The sequence below is a fragment of the Rhinopithecus roxellana genome, chromosome 9 (genome assembly GCF_007565055.1).
Source record: "Rhinopithecus roxellana isolate Shanxi Qingling chromosome 9, ASM756505v1, whole genome shotgun sequence".
In the NCBI taxonomy this organism is placed as follows: Eukaryota; Metazoa; Chordata; class Mammalia; order Primates; family Cercopithecidae; genus Rhinopithecus; species Rhinopithecus roxellana.
Genome location: NC_044557.1, coordinates 135,911,016 through 135,930,280, shown reverse-complemented (window position 1 = coordinate 135,930,280; position 19,265 = coordinate 135,911,016). Strand labels below are relative to the sequence as shown.

General features: G+C 43.6%; 1 protein-coding gene across 2 annotated transcripts in view; it reads right to left on the bottom strand.

Annotated features, from left to right (window-relative positions):
* The window catches only part of FBXO16 (F-box protein 16), a 63,001-nt gene extending 43,891 nt beyond the window's left edge, over positions 1–19,110 (bottom strand). The window contains exons 1-3 of one of the 2 annotated variants that reach the window (XM_010370911.2): positions 18,978–19,076; positions 12,404–12,518; positions 2,845–2,880 (exon numbers count right to left, since the gene is read on the bottom strand). In XM_010370911.2, coding sequence (XP_010369213.1) covers positions 2,845–2,880; positions 12,404–12,502 — 135 coding nt within the window. In that variant the 5' untranslated portion in view covers positions 12,503–12,518; positions 18,978–19,076. Of the gene's footprint in view, positions 1–2,844; positions 2,881–12,403; positions 12,519–18,977 lie in introns of both variants that reach the window. The other variant, XM_010370912.1, reaches the window with a different exon arrangement.
* Between the last annotated feature and the right edge of the window lie 155 nt (positions 19,111–19,265).

Genomic DNA, 19,265 nt, shown 5'->3' with positions numbered 1-19,265 from the left:
ATTATTTCTACTAGCTACAGAGCAGAAGCTGAGAGAAAATCTGAGATTCTTTCCCTTTTCACTTCTCCTGCTGTGTTCTGTCTCAATTTGGGAGGCAATAGCCTTTTCTAACAGGGATTGAAGGGCAGAGATTTGAGAGGAAGGGGATTAAGTAGTAGCATGAAACAGCAAAGTAGAAGAGCTTTTCAGTTTCTCTTGATTATTTTATTTGCTGTTGTACAGAACATTAGACAGAACCATGTGCAAATAAATGAACAAAAATTGCCAAATTCTATGGCCAAATATGAAAACACTTCCAGACTGTCTATCATTGAATACAATTCATATTACATTTTATCTCTCACTGTCTAGATTCTTTTTTAAAAAATGACTTCACTTCTAATACTAGATTAGACTTTAAAACTAAGACAGTGCTGGATGCCTACAGTGAAAATTCCAAGCAATGCTAAGTAAAAACACTGGTATCTTTATTTCTCCTTCTTCCCTCCCTCCCTTCCTCCCCCCCCCCGCCTCCTTCCTTTCTCTCTCTTTCTTTCGAAAATGCATTTCTTATGTTACTGTCTTGAAGTCCATGAAACACACAAACAAAGAAAATCTAAATTAAAATGGAGACAGAAATGTAAATAAAAAGTAGAAATATCTCCCTTAAGCCCCATTCATTGGGTTTTTGCAGGGGTACATAGGCTAACATATGATTTAGTTATTTTAAGGAATAAGTTTGTTTGGGGAAAGGAGAAAAACAAGAGACTATTATTTATTGATTTAGAAAATATCTGTTAATGCCTGGTAAGCATTGAGGTACGTACAATGAAAAACAGGATAGAAGTCAGCCCTGCCTCTGTAGATTATTCTCTTGAAGAAAGAAAATAGAGAATCTAAAAAAAAAAATGCCCAGAGATGGATATTTTGATCATCATCCAGGGATGGCCATTGAGACTTTGTGTCCCTCCTTTTGAGGAACAGATGAGAAAGTCCTAGTTTTTGATGAAGGACAGTTGTATCTTGTTAGGTAAAAACATAACATTGTTACAGTTCTTGTATGAAAGTGTCAGGATCTATAGAAGGGTATATATGAATGCTGAGTAGCCAAATGGGTAAACCGTGCTGGTTACTAAGTTATTGTCCCTCAGATCCAAATTCATCTTTCTATTTTGGGGTTTGTTTTTTTTGAGACATCGTCTTGCTCTGTTGCCCAGGCTGGAGTGCACCGGTGCAACAGCTCACTACAGCCTTGAACTCCTGGGCTCAAGCAATCCTCCTGCCTCACCCATCCCAAGTAGCTGGGACTATAGGAATGCACCACTATGCCTGCCTAATTTTTTAAATTATTATTTTTGTAGATATGGAGTCTTGTTATGTTGCCCGGGCTAGTCTCAAACTCCTGGCTTTAAGCTCTCCTCCTCCCTCAGCCTCCCAAAGTACTGGTATTACAGCTGTGAGCTATTGCACCTGACCCAAATCCACCTTTCTACGCTCTACTTTGTGAGCATAGAAGGCAGGATCTCTTGGGCTGGGCATGTGGTTCACACCTGTAATCCCAGCACTTTGGGAGGTCAAGGGTGATGGATCACCTGAGGTCAGGAGTTTAAGACCAGCCTGGTCAACATGGTGAAACTCCAGATCTACTAAAAATACAACAAACTAGCCAGGTGTGGTGGTGGGCGCCTGTAATCCCAGCTCCTCAGAAGGCTGAGGCAGGAAAATCACTTGAACCTGGGAGGCAGAGGAGGTTGCAGTGATCTGAGATGGTGCCATTACATTCCAGCCTGGGCAACAAGAGAAAACCTCCGTCTCAAAAAAAGAAAAGAAGGCAGGATCTCTATCACCGTATTTCTCCTTTGACAGCTGGCTCCCTGATAAATGCTGCCAATGAGGAGGAAGGTGCTAGAGGGAAACTGAGGGAAGAGAAACTTACTCCTGCTTGGTTGCTGTTCCTATCAGGATCACCTAACTCTTGACCCTGACAGTAGCCATTGATTCCAAGGTCCAGCTTTTTTTTCCATACACCTAGAACCATTATGTTTTGCCAGCTGTATCAGAACCAGCTGGCTGTGATGTCATCTGCTTTATTCCATAGAAATCTGGCTTCCCTATGGTGCTGAAGGTCTTCCCTCTGAGCTCCCAGTACCAGGAAAGCTGGTGGTAGCTAATTCCCACAGTTCTATCTCCCTGGAACCTCAGCATTCCCTTTTTGTTTCTTCTGTTCTCCAATATTTGCTTAACCATTCCTTTTCATTTAATTATGTCTGTTAAGATAAGATACGATTTCTGTTTCCCTGACCAAATCCTAACTGATACTTACAGAAAGCACCTGTCATGCTTCTCAGGCAATGAGGAAGCACTCCCTTAAATCCAAGCTGAATTCTCTGGGCTCTGTGATAATGCTACAGACTGAATGTTTATGTCATCCCCAAATTCATGTTGAAATCTCAACCCCCCAGTGTGATGGGATTAGGAGGTGGGGCCTTTGTGAAGTGATTAGGTCACAAGGGTGGGCCTCAAGTAGGGGATTATTGTCCTTATAAAGGAGACCACAGATAACTCATTCCCCTTCTTCTGCCACGTGAGGACACAGTGAGGAGGTGACTGTCTATGAAGAGAGGCCTCAGCAGACACTGAATCTGCCAGCACCTTGATCTTGAGCTTCCTAAGCCTCTGGAACCATGAAAAATAAATGTCTGGGGTTTTTTTCTTTCTATCCACCTTGAGTAAAAAATGTCTGTTATTTATAAGCCACCCAGTCTGATTTTTTAAAAGCAGCCTGAAAGGTGAAACAGATAACATAACATAATGCAAAAACATTACGTTTTTAATATAAATATACACTATATTTTCAATGTTTACCCATTTGCCAAGCAGGGCTCTTCTTTCTTCAAATACCTACAATAAGTAAAAAAGAACATGGTCATTTCATATATCATAGTTCAAAATACCCATTACAAGAAAGATATCATTAAGGGATCTGTGACTAAACACTCATTGTATCAACTGAATATAAAAAGACAGATTTTACTCCTGAGGTTATGTATTTTTACCCTGGGCAAGGTTTCTCTCTCTCTTTATTTCAGTTTCCACATGTGGAATAATTCACATGAAAGAAGAAATAAGGCCGGGCACAGTGGCTCACACCTGTAATCCCAGCACTTTGGGAGGCCGAGGCAGGCGGATCATCTGAGCTAGGGAGTTTTAGAGCAGCCTGAGCAACGTGGTGAGACTCCATCTCTACAAAAAACACAAAAAATTAGCCAGGTGTGGTGGTATGTCCCTGTAGTCCCAGCTGATGCTGAAGTGGGAGGATCACTTGAGCTCGGGGAGTTGAGGCTGCAGTGAGCTATGATCATGTCATTGTACTTCTTACCTCGGTGACAGCGCCAGACTCTGTCAAAAAAAAAAAAAAAGAAGAAGAAGAAGAAAAAGAAAGAAGTAATAGTTTTTTAAAGGGAAAGAAATTTTAAAAATGGAATTATAAAGGGAAATCAGTTTTAGAATGTGAAAGGAGATGAAAAAACTAACAAAAAAACAGGAACATGAAACTCCCCCATCTGAAATGTTTCAGTATTAATAGTATGAGAATTTACGAAACAGGTGAATGACCAGGTCCGTTTTTCTATTTCAGTGTATACACATATCAGTGGGTGTACAATACGTACGCATCTGTAGGATTAGAAATATGTGTGTGTGCACCTCTGGGCTTCCACTTGAATATTTGTTGGTACAGGTTTATTACAATATACTATTTAGGACAGAAACTGAGTCTTATTCATCTTGACATCTCCAGTAGAGTGCTTACAGAGCATGTTACAGGTATCTATGTTTATTGAATTGAATGAATGTGATTGTGAGAATGAATATCCTTATGGATGTATCAGTACAATGTGAGTATCTTTATATACTGATGTTGAGGTGCTTTTCTGAGCATCAGTGCATATGTACATTTCAGTGAGTGAGGAAAGGAAGACTAATGTGGGTACATGTGGCAGAGAAGCGGGTTATTAAGAGAGGAAGAGAAAGAGAGTAAGGAACATATTTGAATGTCTCACTTGCTTTATCCCATACACCCTCTGTCAGCTTTCAAAATCGGGATTGATGTTTTTCCCTCCTCTTGGCACTCACTACATTCTCTAGTGCTGTAAGAATGTTCCCTCTTGGAGAGGTGGCTCAGACCTATTTCTTCTCTTTTTATGGAAGAGGTTGAGGAGCTGGTTTTATGCTTCCCACAGATTATGCTTTCCTTCCTTTTTTAACTCTCAAGCTCTGGTTGCCAAGGACATACAAAATAGGAATTGAAATAACTGGTTCAGCCACCACCTCGGGACTAGTGAAATGTCAGTTTTGCTCTTGGCCAGGGAATCTCTTCTGTCACAGACAGATGCTTTTTGCACATAAAAGAAGAAGAAAAAGACCCTCCCCCATGGCTAACTGCCACCTAGGCTACCAGGACCCTCAAATAATGGCAACAGATAAACTCAGAATTTCTAGATGAAAAGAAGTAGAAGAGAATCTGTAGAACACAGAAGATTCAAAATATCTGGATTCAAATATTGTCTGAATTCTTCTCTATCAATCATGCATTGCCCAACCCATGCAACAAGTGTTGTCACTTTTCTGAAGCCCAGGGATTTCTCTCCTCCCGACTCCTACTCCATTTATAGTTCATGCTTCACTTAGACTTTATAGTGTTTGTTTTGCTCTCTAGTGGTGTCTGTTAATTTTATCTTCCCAAGTAGATTACAACCACTTTCTCTTACATGCTCCATAGAACCCTCAAGTACAGAGTCCATGGAAGGCTCTCAATAAACCATTTTGCTGATTGACTAACAACAAGAAGAAAGTTTCAGAAGTCATCAAATTTTAGAGCTAAAAGGAATCCTAAAGATCTTTTTATTCGATTCCTATATTTTAGAAAGGATAAGCAGAGGACCAAAGAGGTTATATTTACAGATATTTTAAAAATCTCTGGGTCCAAACTATGTGTTCAGCTCAACACTGCACTTGATTCCTCACCAGATCCTTGGTCTGACTTCCAGCCTTACATTCTTGATGAACTTCTGCCCATGCTTTGGTCTGACTATATGAAGAAGTAGAGGTTAGGTCCTGAGACCACAACAGAGCTTCAAGAGGAAGTTGAAGCATGGTGTCCAATGATGGTGTGGCCCATTGGAAACAAAAGGAAACTGACTTAAAGGGGAAAAGACAGTCAACAAGAGGGTAGTAGAAAAGGAATGGGGTGGATACTGGGAAGTGCTACACAGGCTGAAACACGAGACAAAGTCTAAGCAGAGTCCATGCAAGTCCAGCTCTTTACCGGAAGGTAAACTCAAGCAGAAACTGATGGGACACAAGGGGTAGAGGAAAGACACTAGACTGAAAGCCAGGAGACGCCAGATCTGGTTCTGACTCTACCTTTGACAAGATGTATCATTTTGGGCAGATAATTTTGTCGTCAGGTTCTCAGTTGGACTTATAGTCGTATACACCCTGGTTTGGAGCAAGTCTTTATTTCAAAGATTTGCAATCAGGTTCTTCATTTTAAAGAGCTGGAAAACAAGGTATTTCTTCCAAATGGAAATATTAAAATGGATCTTCTTTTCTTGTAAGATGCTGCAGTCTGTTTATATCACAGTTTACTCAGAGCCTGCTGTTAAGTCAAAATCCCACGGTTGTTATTTTAGTCTGTTGACACTGTAGTTACATATTTCACCGTGTGACATCATTACAATGTAGGAGTGAGATATTTAGGGGCCCCTAAATAATGATCGATTGAGGGTAACTGGGTGCTTTTTCTCAGAACACTTTTTTTAAACATGTACTGTACAACATGTGTGAACCATACTCTAAAAGAAATGTGGATCACTTTCTTTTCTTTTTAAAAACTGTGTATATTTAAGGTATACAACTTGATGCTTCAATATACACATACATAATGAAATGTCAAGGAAACTGTCCTATCCATCACCTTTCATAGTTACCTTTCTATGTGTGTGTTGATAAAGATCACTTTCAATTAAAACACTAGTTGGCAAAGAAATACACATTTTAAAAACATTGCTTCACTCAAAATTTACAATGCTTGAATAACTTACTAATCCGTTAAATATGCCTATCCTGATGATACTGGGTTTGTTTTAGGCATCTAAATTTGAATTTAGAGAATTCAATCTCCCTGCTTAAAGCCTGCTGTGAAGTTAAAATCCTGTGACTCTTATTTTAGTCTAAGATAGTTACATATTTCACATTTTACTACAGAATAGAAGAAAGACAAATTTAAAACAAAACCAAAAAACAGGACCTTAAAATTTCACTGATCATTGGTGACAAACACCCTCATTTAGAAGTGTGGAAGCCCCCTGAAACGATTGCCTGCATGCCTTTTGGCCGGCTGTCTCCTTGGGCATCTATTTTTAATTCCTTTCACACAGTTAGAATGTTAGATCCAGAAGAGACCTTCAAGGTCATCTGATCCAATCCACTCATTTTACAAAGGAGGATAAAGCCCAGAGAAGGTAAAATTGGTACAGCTGATTTGAAACCAGAGTTTTCAATTCCCAGAAGTTATCGTCCTTTATTTGCTTATATGTACGGATATGTGTGTGTATAATATATGATACATATTTATATTCTAATTTGTTTTAAAATTGGAAACTGCTGCATTGTATGAAGTAAGAAAATGAAAGCTCTCTCTTCTAACAGACCCTCCTCTGTCCACCAACACCCATATAACTCTTCGGGAAAAACCAGTATTAACAGTTTGATATGGCTGGGCATGGTGGTTGATGCCTGTAATCCCAGAGCTTTGGGAGGCTGAAACAGAGGCTCACTTGAGCTCAGGAGTTTGAGACCAGCATGAGCAACATAGTGAGACCTTGTCTCTACTAAAAATAAAAAAAAAGAAAATTAGCCGGGCATGGTGGTGTGAGCCTGGTGGTCCTAGCTACTTGGGAGGATGAGACAGGAAAATCACTTGAGCCTAGGAGGTGGAGGCTGCAGTGAGCCATGATTGTGCCACTGTACTCCAGCCTGGGTGACAGAGTGAGATCCTCAAAAACAAACAAACAAACAAACGTCAGCTTTGCATAATGACATACAAATTCTATGTGTGTGACTCTGTGCATTCGTACACATACTTATGTTTATATATACACACAAAGATTTTTAAAAATAATTTTACGCCACACAATAACCTAACTAAACAAAAAAATGATTTTTTTTGGAATAAAATGGAAGTTCAGGACAATAAAATACATATTATCTTGAGAAGTGATCGTTAAATTGGATAAAAATCTATTAAAGAACCAATGAGTGCTGTGATGCACTCGTTCCCCTCCAGAACTGAAGGATTTATTTCCCCACCTGTTGGAAGGCTGCTGGGTGACAGTCACAAGCTTTAGAGAGCTGCCTTGCCCAAGGTTAGACCTGGCGGGGGTGGGTAGGCAGCTGGCGCCCACTGGTCAGTGTGGAAGTATAAAGACCAGACCCTCTTTCCCGCTTCCCCCTTGCTACAATGTAAGACAAATGATGTGGTTTGGATCTCTGTCCCCACCAAATCTTGTATCAAATTGTAATCCCCGGCTGGGCGCCTTGACTCACGCCTGTAATCCTAGCACTTTGGGAGGCCAAGGCCAGTGGATCACTGAGGTCAGGAGTTTGAGATCAGCCTGGCCACCATGGTGAAACTCCATTTCCACTAAAAATATGAAAATTAGCCAGGTGTGGTGGTGGGCGCCTGCAATCCCTGCTACTCAGGAGGCTGAGGCAGGAGAATCGCTTGAACTGGGAGACAGAGGTTGCAGTGAGCCTAGATCGCGCCATTGCACTCCAGCCTGGGTAACAGAGTGAATTCTATCTCAAAAAAAAAATTGTAATTCCCTATGTTGGAAGCGGGGCCTGGTGGGAGGTGATTGGATCATGGGGGTGGTTTCTCATGGTTTAACACCATCTCCCTAGCACTGTCATCAGTGGGAGTAAGTTCTCATGAGATCTGGTTGTTTAAAAGTGTGTGGGACCTCCCCTGTCTCACTCTTCCTCCTGCTCCTGCCACGTAAGATGCCTCGTCCTGCTTTGCCCTCTGCCTCGATGGAAAGCTCCTTGAGGCCGTCCCAGAAGCAGATGCCACTGTGCTTCTTGTACAGCCTGCAGAACTGTGAGCCAGTTAAACCTCTTTTCTTTATAAATTACCCAGCCTCAGGTATTTCTTTACAACCAATCTAAAGCATCATGGCAGCCTCAGGGAGTCCTGTGCGGTCAGTGGGGACCTCACTGAGACTGCATTCCAGCCCAACTTCTTCCTTTATCCCACATCTGCCCCTTTTCTCTTCTTTTCCTTTTATTTCCTTCCTTTCCCAGGTGCTAATCCAGAAAGTCCTCTCCAGTCAACACTCTACATGCTAATCTCAAAATCAGCTTCTCTAAAAATCGAACTGCAAGAGGCAGTCAGGAAATTTTTTGCCTCCTAAGACACTTTTCTTCTCCACAGCTGCTAAATTGATCAAGATTCATAATTTTTCGAAGAAAATTTCTGAAAATCAAGGAATCCAATGAACGCCTATTTGAATTCAAGTCACTTTTTCTTGTGTGTAAAACCTTCACAATTCTATGGGAAGACAGATTTCAAAATGAGACCCTGAAGTTTTGGTAGGGGAACCAGATAAGCTATTATACAAACTGTGGGAGAGTTTCAACCATTGCAAACAGGTGCTGAGTAAATTACTGTTGAGCTGGATAAAAACGATTTTCTTTCTTTCTTTTTTCAGAGACAGGGTCTCTCTCTGTCACTCAGGCTGGAGTGCAGTGGTGCAATCGTGGCTCACCCCAACCTCCAACTCCTGGGTTCAAGCGATCCTCCTGCCTCAGCCTCCCAAGTAGCTGGGACCATAGGCATGCACCACCATGCCAGGCTAATATTTTATTTTACTTTTTTTTTTTTTTAAATAAAGATGAGGTCTCACTATGTTGCACAGGCTGGTCTTAAACTCTTGCCCTCAAGCGATCCACTGGCTTCACCCTCCCAAAGTGCTGGGATTACAGCTGAGAGCCACTGTGCCTGCCTCTCAAAAATTTTTCAATAGATTTGTTTGGTGTTCATGGCTAGATGAAGGCTGAATCTTTCTCTCCCTCTTTCTCTGCCTTTCCTTTTGTTTCTACAGGTCCCTCTATTTTTTTTTTCATTCTCTTTCCTCTTTCCTCATTTCCTTTATCATTTTCCTTTTTCAGTCTCTCTCCATTTTATTTCTCACTATTCCAATCTCTACCTTGGCCCTTCTGTTCCTTTCCTAAAATTGCTCATCAGTAGAAACTGATTTGACTAGAAATACAAAGTACTGAGCAGGAGGGTTCAGGTTGGATGACAGCTTTGCCAAGGGATGAGCCCATCTATTGAGTTTAGAGGGGCAGAGGGGCAAATCCAGGCTAAGGACACAAAGATGAAGAGGCAGGAAGACAAGAGTCAATGAAAGAGGTACCAGGGAGTAGACTTGAACTCTGATTCAATTTCCTTTCCTTTCCTTCCTTTCCTTCCTTCCCTCCCTCCCTCCCTCCCTTCCTCCCTCCTTCCCTTCTTTCTTTCTTTCTCTCTTTCTTTCTTTTTTTTCTGAGACAGAGTCTCACTCTGTTGCCCAGGCACTGGAGTGTAGTGGCACAATCTTGACTCACTGCAACCTCCACCTCCTCAGTTCAAGTGATTCTTCTGCCTCAGCCTCCTGAGAAGCTGGGACTACAGGGGTGCATCACCACGCCCGACTAATTTTTATATTTTTTAGTAGAGACGGGGTTTCAGCATGTTGGCCAGGCTGGTCTTGAACTCCTGACCTCAGGTGATCCACTCACCTTGGCCTCCCAAAGTGCTGGGATTACAAGCGTGAGCCACCAGGCCCAGCCCTGGCTCTATTTCTTATGCTTCAGGAACCAAACCAGGTTCCTAGGGGTACACAGAGAAAAGACAGAATCTCAACTCTTCATGCCTGGGAGTTGACTGGGAAAGCCAGTAAATAATGATGAGAGCAAAAAAAAGGAAGCAGGACGCAGGGGTAGGCTTCACAGAGGAAAGGACATTTGAATTGACTCAGATAGGAGGCAACGGCAAGAGCATATGCAAAGGCATGGAGGTGTGGGACAGCAGGGTTCACCTGGGGGCCCTGAACTGGGCCTAGGCATCGGATGTGAAGGAGCAGTGGCAGGGATGGAGCCGGGAAGTTGGCTGAGGTCAGACCATGAAAGATCCTCAATGCTATGCCTGGGGGTGTTGGAATTTACTCTTGGGAGTGGAGCCTATTACTGGTTTCACATAATAGAATCGGAATCTTAGAAAGATCTCTCTGGGACCAGAATAGAGGATGGATCAGCAGGGACAGAGGCAGTGAAACCAGTTAGGGGGTGACTGCAGTATACTAGGCAAAGGGTGCAGACTGTGAGCTGAGAATGGAGCTGGAAGTAGATAGGCGGGTGGAGAAGAGAAGCCTGAATGAGAGATCAGGAGGAGGACTCAGAGTACTGGAAAGCAAATTACATATGGTGGCAAGGGAGCGTTGGTAGACACTTCTCTGTGTGCCTCTCACACCGAAACATCTTGGCATGCCAAGGATGTACAGGCCTGAGTATTCGTGGCCGAGCACGGTGGCTCACCCTGTAATCCCAGCACTTTCGGAGGCCAAGGCAGGTAGATCAGGAGGTCAAGAAGTTGAGACCATCCTGGCCAACATGGTGAAACCCCGTCTCTACTAAAAATACAAAAATTAGCTGGGTGTGGTGGCGTACGCCTGTAGTCCCAGCTACTAGGGAGGCTGAGGCAGGAGAATTACTTGAATCCGGGAGGTGGAGGTTGTAGTGACCTGAGATCACACCACTGCACTCCAGTCTGGTGACACAGTGAGACTCTGTCTCAAAAAAAAAAAAAAAAAAGCAAGGCCCTGAGCATTCGTGACTTGGGCCATTCTTGCAGGTTGTGTCTGCAGTAGGACAACCTTGAGGGATGAGGTAATGCCTCCCTTTGGGAGCAAGAGCAGGTTTACTTACTGCTTACTTTGAAAAGCAGTGGATGCCCTGGGCTCATTGTTCCTCAGCTGTGGTTCAAACCACTGTATGTGTAGCATTTATCTGGGCCCTATGCGTCACACCTGTGGGACGGGGAGGACCAGCAGAACCCATGCAAACATAATGTTCATGCCACATGCTGCTTGTAAGTAAAGTTGTTTCTGACCCAAGAATCTCATCTTTTATTGTGAAACAGCAGAGTCTTCTATTCCATAAGTCACAGGCTAACTTTTTAGCTTGTAATCTGGGGGAAAATCAAATCCCAGACTGGACAGGGAGAAGCAGAATTTCTGGCTTGAGTGACTTGGTATAAAGTAGTGCCTCTCACCGGGGGAGTAACTGGTATGTAGGAGCGAGAGGATGAGGTCAGTTTTATACACGGTGATTGTGTTTTCCTGCCAAATAGGTGTGGTCCTTGTATACAGCGATTGGTCACTGGAGCTTACAGACCTGTTGGTAAATTTTGTCCCTAACTGAAGCAGGAATAGAAAACCCTAGAGGTTGGTCACTCTCACACCACAGCCGTCCACCATGACCCTTTAGTGTGTTCCGCTGGCACCTTCCCAGAGTGCAGGTGGAAAATAAATGTCTTTGTTGTTGTTGCTGTTGTTGTTGAGATGGAGTTTCCTCTTGTTGCCCAAGTGGGAGTGCAATGGTGTGATCTCGGCTCACTGCAACCTCCACCTCCCAGGTTCAAGTGATTCTCCTGCCTCTCAGCCTCCCAAGTAGCTGGGATTACAGGCGCCCACCACCACGCCCAGCTAATTTTTTTTTTTTTTTTTGTATTTTTAATAGAAACGGGGTTTCACTATGTTAGCCAGGCTGGTCTCGAACTCCTGACCTCAGATGATCCGCTCGCCTCGGCCTCCCAAAGTGCTGGGATTATAAGCATGAGCCACTGCACCCGGCCATGAAAATAAACATCTTAAGAGAATCTGAGTAACGTGAATAATCAGCTGAAATGCATTCTTTTTATATATCCTATTAAATGTGCAGCATTACCCAGCAACCTCAACTATACCAACAAAACCGGGTTTTGGGGAATGCCATGGACCACTCTCTCCTTTCTCAGTTCTGGTGGTTCTAGGGAGAACAAGCAATGGAAGAAAAAAGGCAAGTGGGGTGGGAGAGGAAGGTGACAGTGGGCAAAAGAACAAATCCAAGACATTTTCTTCTTGGGCGAGGACTCTGTGTCTATTGCCAGCTTTGCCCATATAGCAAGGGTTCAGTAAAAGTTTTTGAATATCTTCATTTTGGTTTTTGTTCATCCGTTACACAATCCTAAATAATTCCTGTTCATATTTTGGTAAGTAAAATTTTAATATCTTTTTTCCTTTAAGTCATGGATTCAACTGATAAAACAGTTCTAGTCACTTACCCGGTCATTCAATAGCTGATGGTTTAGGGGTGTCCAGGTGCTCATCTTTGTCTGCATTTTGGGACCATCTATGTTTTTTGGAGGTGCAAATGCCATCATGAAACAACTGGATATCCTTCCATAAGAAAAACAGCACCTATCAGAAGAAGTGAATCATATAACCCTCAGAAAACAAAAATTACTAATACCGGCTGGGCATGATGGCTCACGCCTGTAATCCCAGCACTTTGGAAGGCCGAGGTGGGCAGATCACTTGGGGTCAGGGATTTGAGACCAGCCTGGCCAACATGGTGAAACCCTGTCTCTACTAAAAATAAATGTAAAAAACAAACAAAAAAACGCTGGGCGTGATGGTACATGCCTGTAATCACAGCTACTAGGGAGGCTGAGGCAGGAAAGTCACTTGAACTCGGGAGGTGGAGGTTGCAGTGAGCCAAGATGGCACCACCGTACTCCAGCCTGGGCAGCAGAGCGACGCTCCACCTCAAAATAAATAAATAAATAAATAAATAAATAAATACATAAACCAATACTAATACCATATAATTTTGTAGTATGTTGGCAGAGGGAATGGGGTGGGAAGAGCATTTATTGGGGGCATCTTATACGTCAAGCACTTCATATGTCTCCTCAATGGAAGCGCACAATTATCTGGTAAGGTGGTGGGTTTTAACTCATTTTACACATGAGGAAAATTTGGCTTATTGATGTCACCCTGTCCAAGGTCATACAGATAGCAAGTGGTGGAACTGGTAGTCGGACCCAGGTCAGTTTAATGCCACTTTATTTTCACTGGACTCTGGGGGGAAATCCAGAATCACTGCTAGCTAAGGACATACTATATTGGCCAGGAAGAGAAGTATTTTAAATTTAAAATCATCATGTAATATGAAACACTTCATTCTTGTCCCTTGTGATATTAACTCTCCTCCTCCCCTCTTAACTTCCAGATACCCAAGTAACAAGAACTCCTGCCTGAGAGCGTATTAAAGAGGTAGCATGGCGAGAGAGATAAAGGCAAGGTTTTGGAAATGAACAGATTTGAGTTTATTGGGGGAAATTTGCTATTTTTAGTTATCCAGTATATGTCTGCCTCCTTTTGATTAAAGCACTTTAATTTTCAGGAGGAATTACTTTTCCCTCATTGTTTAGAGCCTGATGGTTTAATTAATTAAGGTAGCCTGTCCTTCCCTAACCAAGAGATGGTCATGAGACCAAACTAGGCCAACTGGGCTGACAATGGCTTATTCTTATTCTTATTTTATTAACTGATTTATTTATTTTGAGATGGAGTCTTGCTCTGTCACCCAGGCTTGAGTGCAGTGACACAATCTCGGCTCACCACAACCTCCGCTTCCCAGGTTCAAGCGATTCTCCTGCCTCAGCTCCCCTAGTAGCTGATTGAGAGTAGTTCTGATATATACACTCAGGGTTGCAGGCTTCTGCATTTTCCACTCTCTGATGGTGGGTTTCACAAGGACAGGTAGCAGAGATGGCTAATGGGACCAGGGCCTGCTTGCCTGATCAATGGGCTCCACAAATGACCCCACAGCAACAGATACTGGATATTTTTTATTTTTTGAGAAAGAGTCTTGCCCTGTTTCCCAGGCTGCAGTAGAGTGGTACAGACACAGCTCACTGCAACCTCCACCTCCCAGGTTCAAGCACTTCTCCTGCCTCAGCCTCCCGAGTAGCTAGGACTACAGGCGCCTGCCACCATGCCTGGCTAATTTTTGTATTTTTAGTACAGAATGGGGTTTCACCATGTTGGCCAGGCTGGTCTCGAATTGCTGACTTCAGATGATCTGCCCACCTCAGCCTCCCAAAGTGCTGGGATTACAGGCACAAGCCACTGTGCCCGGCCTTGGATAATTTTTTTTAATCATTATTTTTTGGCTGGTATGGGATTTTCCCAAACACTATCTGAGATCTTTGAGGTTCTCATTTGACATGTAATGCTCTCTCTCAGGAAGATAAAGTCCACGTTTTAAACCCCCTAGGTGTCAAGACAATGCCTTCCTGCAGTTGTCTGCTGCCAATATGCCACTGGAATGAGGGGCGCTCAGATCAGTACTCAGGTTCTTTTCAGCCTCAACAGCTAACTATCTGAGACACATTTAGGTGAGTTACTAAGCCAAAAGAAATGATTTTATTACAGTAATGTTAACTGGCAGCTAATGATAAAAGTACATGTGAGCAAGCCGGCATGGTGGCTCATACCTGTAATCGCAGCACTTTGGGAGGCTGAGGCAGGTGGATCACCTGAAGTCAGGAGTTCAAGGCCAGCCTGACCAACATGGTAAAACTCCATCTCTACTAAAAATACAAAAATTATCTGGGCATGGTGGCACACCTGTAATACCAGCTACTCAGGAGGCTGAGGCAGGAGAATCGCTTAAACCTACGAGGTAGAGGTTGCAGTGAGCTGAGGTCGCACCACTGCACTCTAGCCTGGGTGACAGAACAAGACTCTGTCCCCCCCCGCCAAAAAAAAGTTATAGATACAAAGTGTAGCCTCTGAGCCTAGCTCTCCCCAGCTAAAAAGTGATATTTTTTTTTGGTGTTATTCATTTTCTACATTTCTTCTTCTTCTTCTTCTTTTTTTTTTTTTTTTTTTGCAAGAGTTTTGTTGTTGTTGCCCAGGCTGGAGTGCAACGGTACTATCTTGGCTCACTGCAACCTCTGCTTCCTGGGTTCAAGTGATTCTCCTGCTTTAGCCTCCCTAGTAGCTGAGATTACAGGCATGAGCCACCAGGCCCAGCTAATTTCATAGTTTTAATAGAGACAGGGTTTCACCATGTTGGTCAGGCTGGTCTCAAACTCCTGATCTCAGGTGATCCACCCGCCCCAGCCTCCCAAAGTGCTGGGATTACAGGCGTGAGCCACTGCCGTGTCTGGGCTACATTTCTTCTTTTTAAACTAGTTTTTTTGTTGCCTGTAATCCCAGCACTTGGGAGGCTGAGGCAGAAAGACTGCTTGAGCCCAGGAATTTGAGACCCGACTGGGCAACATCGTGAAATCTTGTCTCTACACAAAGTAAAAAAAAACCAGAAAATTAGCTGGGCATAGTGGTGCACGCCTGTGGTCCCAGCTACTTGGGGTAGGGGCAGAGGGCTGAGGTGGGAGAATCGCTTGGGCCCAGGAGGTTCAGGCTGCTTGTAAGCTGTGATTGCGCCACTGTACTCCAGCCTGGGCAACAGAGCAAGACCAATTTTTATTATTTTAAAAAGAGCAATGTTTTATTATTTTAAAAAATAATAAAAACATAAAAATTAAATGAGTTGTTTTGAATCCTTTCTTAAGAGCTACATGGCTCTTGGAGAAAATGATGAAAGCTATGAATTCTCCCCCTAGAAAAATGCACATAGGCACAAAATTTTGCTTACCCCTGCTCTATGCTGAACAACTCTCTCCTTTCCAGTTTGTGTAGGAAACCATGTGACTGATCCTAGGCACGTTCTTCTGAATGAGGACAAGTAGCTTTCCTTGGTAACTCCCCCAAGGGCCTGCACTGGTTGTTTTCTTTTTCCTGGTTCCTCAGAGCTACATGTCACTTAGATTAGACTTTCTTTCAACCAGCTTAAAGATAGATGGGTTTTCAGCAGATGGGCCTGGCCCCGGGAAGCAGCCCTCTTGGTCATATAGGCCAATGTGGATGTCCTGCTTCGTCTCTTGCTATCATCCTTTTACAGTATTTTCCTCCTTCCATTCCAGAAGACAGGCAGTATGTGTATTTGCATGCACATATGTGTTCACAGAACAGACCACTTGCTATTATTATGACAGATTTTTTTTTTCTTTTGAGATGAAGTCTCACTCTGTTGCCCAGGCTGGAGTGCAGTGGCGTGATCTCGGCCCGCTGCAACCTCTGCCTCCGAGGTTCAAGTGATTCTCCTGCCTCAGGCTCCCGAGTAGCTGGGATTACAGGCATGCTCCACCATGCCTGGGTAATTTTTGTATTTTTAGTAGAGATGGGGTTTTCCCTATGTTGGTCAGGCTTGTCTTGAACTCCTGACCTTAAGTGATCCGCCCACCTTGGCTTCCCAAAGTGCTGAGATCACAGGCATGAGCCACTGTGCCCAGCTACAGAGATTTTTATATAACACATACAAAACATAATTGTCCCCACTTAACAAAACAAAGCAAGTTGTCATCCCCTCCTTCCACAGATGTCTTGCTGTTGCTTTTTTTGTGATCTCCTTCCCTGTAAGGACTACCTTTGAATATTCATTTTTTTCTTTCTTTTTCTCTTTTTTTTGCGGGGAGGGGCAAAGTCTCACTCTGTTGCCCAGGCCGGAGTGCAGTGGCACAATCTCTGCTCACCACGACCTTTGCCTCCTGGGTTCAAGCAATCCTCCTGCCTCAGCCTCCCGAGTAGCTGGGATTATAGGTGCCTGACACCATAACCAGCTAATTTTTGTATTTTTAGTAGAGACAGGGTTTCAATATGTTGGCCAGGCTGGTCTCAAACTCCTGAACTTGTGATCTGCCCATCTTGGCCTCCCAAAGTGCTGGGATTGCAGGCATGAGCCACCACGTCCAGCCAAATATTCATCTTTAATTTTTCTTAGAATTAAAATACAGAAAGAGGGCCTATGACCCTAGTTCTTGACATATGGTTCTAGTCTCATTTTCAATAGCAAGGATGGGTCCTCTGGCCACATACTTCCAATCTGATCTTCTAAGCCATTTTTTTTTTGTTTTGTTTTTGACAGGGTCTTACCCTGTCACTCAGGCTGGAAGGTAGTGGTGTGATCACAGCTCACCGTAGCCTCGACCTCCTGGGCTCAAGCAATCCATGTCAGCCTCCCAAGTAGCAGAGAATATAGGTGTGCACCACCACTCCTGGCTAATCTTTTTGTATTTTTTGTTGAGACAAGGTCTTGCTTTGTTGCCCAAGATGGTCTCAAACTTCTGGGCTCAAGCAATCCACCACCTCAGCCTCCCAAAGTGCTGAGATTACAGACATGAGCCACCACCTCCTGCCTTAAGCCATTCTTCACACTGTCATCATTATTTAACCACCTTACTAAGTACCTACAAGGCAGATGTTAGGGGTACAAAGATAAAAGTCTGCTTTAATAGAGCTCACAGTCTCCTGTCAGGTATTTTTTAAAAGACCAGTTGATCATGTCACTTATCAGCTCTAAACCTTCAGAGGTTCACTGATGGCTACAGGATCCAGACTTCTTGCATGGAAGTCTAGGTCTGCCATGATTTTACCTCCATCTACCCTTTCAGCCTCACTGGGCTCCACCTTCATGCACTCTCTGCCCAGATACACTGAACTCATGGCCACTCTGAGAACGTGCCACACAACTCTGATGATTCTTGGCTTATGTGGTCTTCTGGTGCTCACTGCTCACCTGAATCATCACAGTAGTATATCATAGGTATTCAATATTTGTTAAATCAATAGAAAAAATGACTACAGCAGTGGAAGTGGGGAGCAGTTTAAGAATTAAAACTTGTAGAAATGTTTGGGAGGCTGAGGTGGGTGAATCACTTGAGCTCAGGAGTTTGAGATCAGCCCTGGCAACACAGTGAAATCCTGTCTCTACCAAAAACAAAACAAAAACAAAAAATTAGCAGAGCGTGGTGGCGTGTGCCTATAGTACCAGCTACTCGGGAGGCTGAGGTGGGAGGATTGCCCTGGGAGGCAGAGGTTGCAGTGAGTCAAGATCATGCCACTGCACTCCAGCCTGGGGGACAGAGTGCGACCCTATCTTGAAAAATAAAAAACCACCACCACCACCACAACTTGTAGAAATGTAGGCCAGGTGTGGTGGCTCTTGCCTATAATCCATGCATTTTGGGAGGCTGAAGCAGGAGGATCTCTTGAGCCCAGGAGTTGAAGCCCAGGAATTCCAGACCAGCCTGGACAGTACAGCAAAATCCTATCTCTACAAAAAAAAAAAAAAAAAATTGCCAGGTGTGGGTGTGGCGGTGGGTGCCTGTAGTCCCTACTCAAGAGGCTGAGGTGGAAGGATTGCTTGAGCCCAGGAGTTCAAGGCTGCAGTGAGCTATGATTGTACCACTGCAGTTCAGCCTGGGCAACACAGCAAGACCCTGTCTCAAAAAACAAAAACAAAAACAACCAACCAAAAAAACCAAAAAACAAAACCCTTGTAGAATTGTAGAAATGTAGAGTGAAACTCAGAACATGATACTGGGCTCTCGGGTTATATGCAGAGTTCACTGAGCAGAATAGGACGGGGTCTGTCTGCTAACAGAATTTACCCATACACTGTAATATCATCAGACAAGGGAATCTCAAATTATCAGGAAATTATCAAGAAATAGGATATGGGTAGATTTAAATACGAATTCATCGTCCGCTTAACTAGTTTTTAAAAAGCAAGAACTATAATACAAAGCAAAGAGCTAGTGCTTGGTAGGCATATAATTATCTTTGGGTTGTTAATTTCACAAGTATGAATATCTGGCAGTTGCACTGTAGCCCAAATGAGAGGGTACAATGAAATCCCCAAGAGCACTGACAAGGCTCATGAGAGACCCAGGAGCTTTCCAAAGAGAGTCTCCATCTTTTTCATGCACTGCCCACAGCTCTCACCTCTTTTAGCTTGTCTCCCTCTTCAAGCCTCAAGCGCTGACGTTGCCACAGTTGCATTAGGTCAGCTTTTCTCTGACTCCCTCCAGCCCCTCACCCCTCCCAGCTTCCAGCAAGCCCAATCACCGTCTATAAATCCCGTCGCTGGCATCCGGGGTCTCTTAGGCAACAATGTGTGGGCTCTTGATTGGCCGCGAGATCCAGGAGGGCTGGCTACAAAATTGGGCACAGGGATAAAATTAACAAGTGTGGCGGCCGAGAGCGTGGGAGGGACTGCAATGTCTCAATATA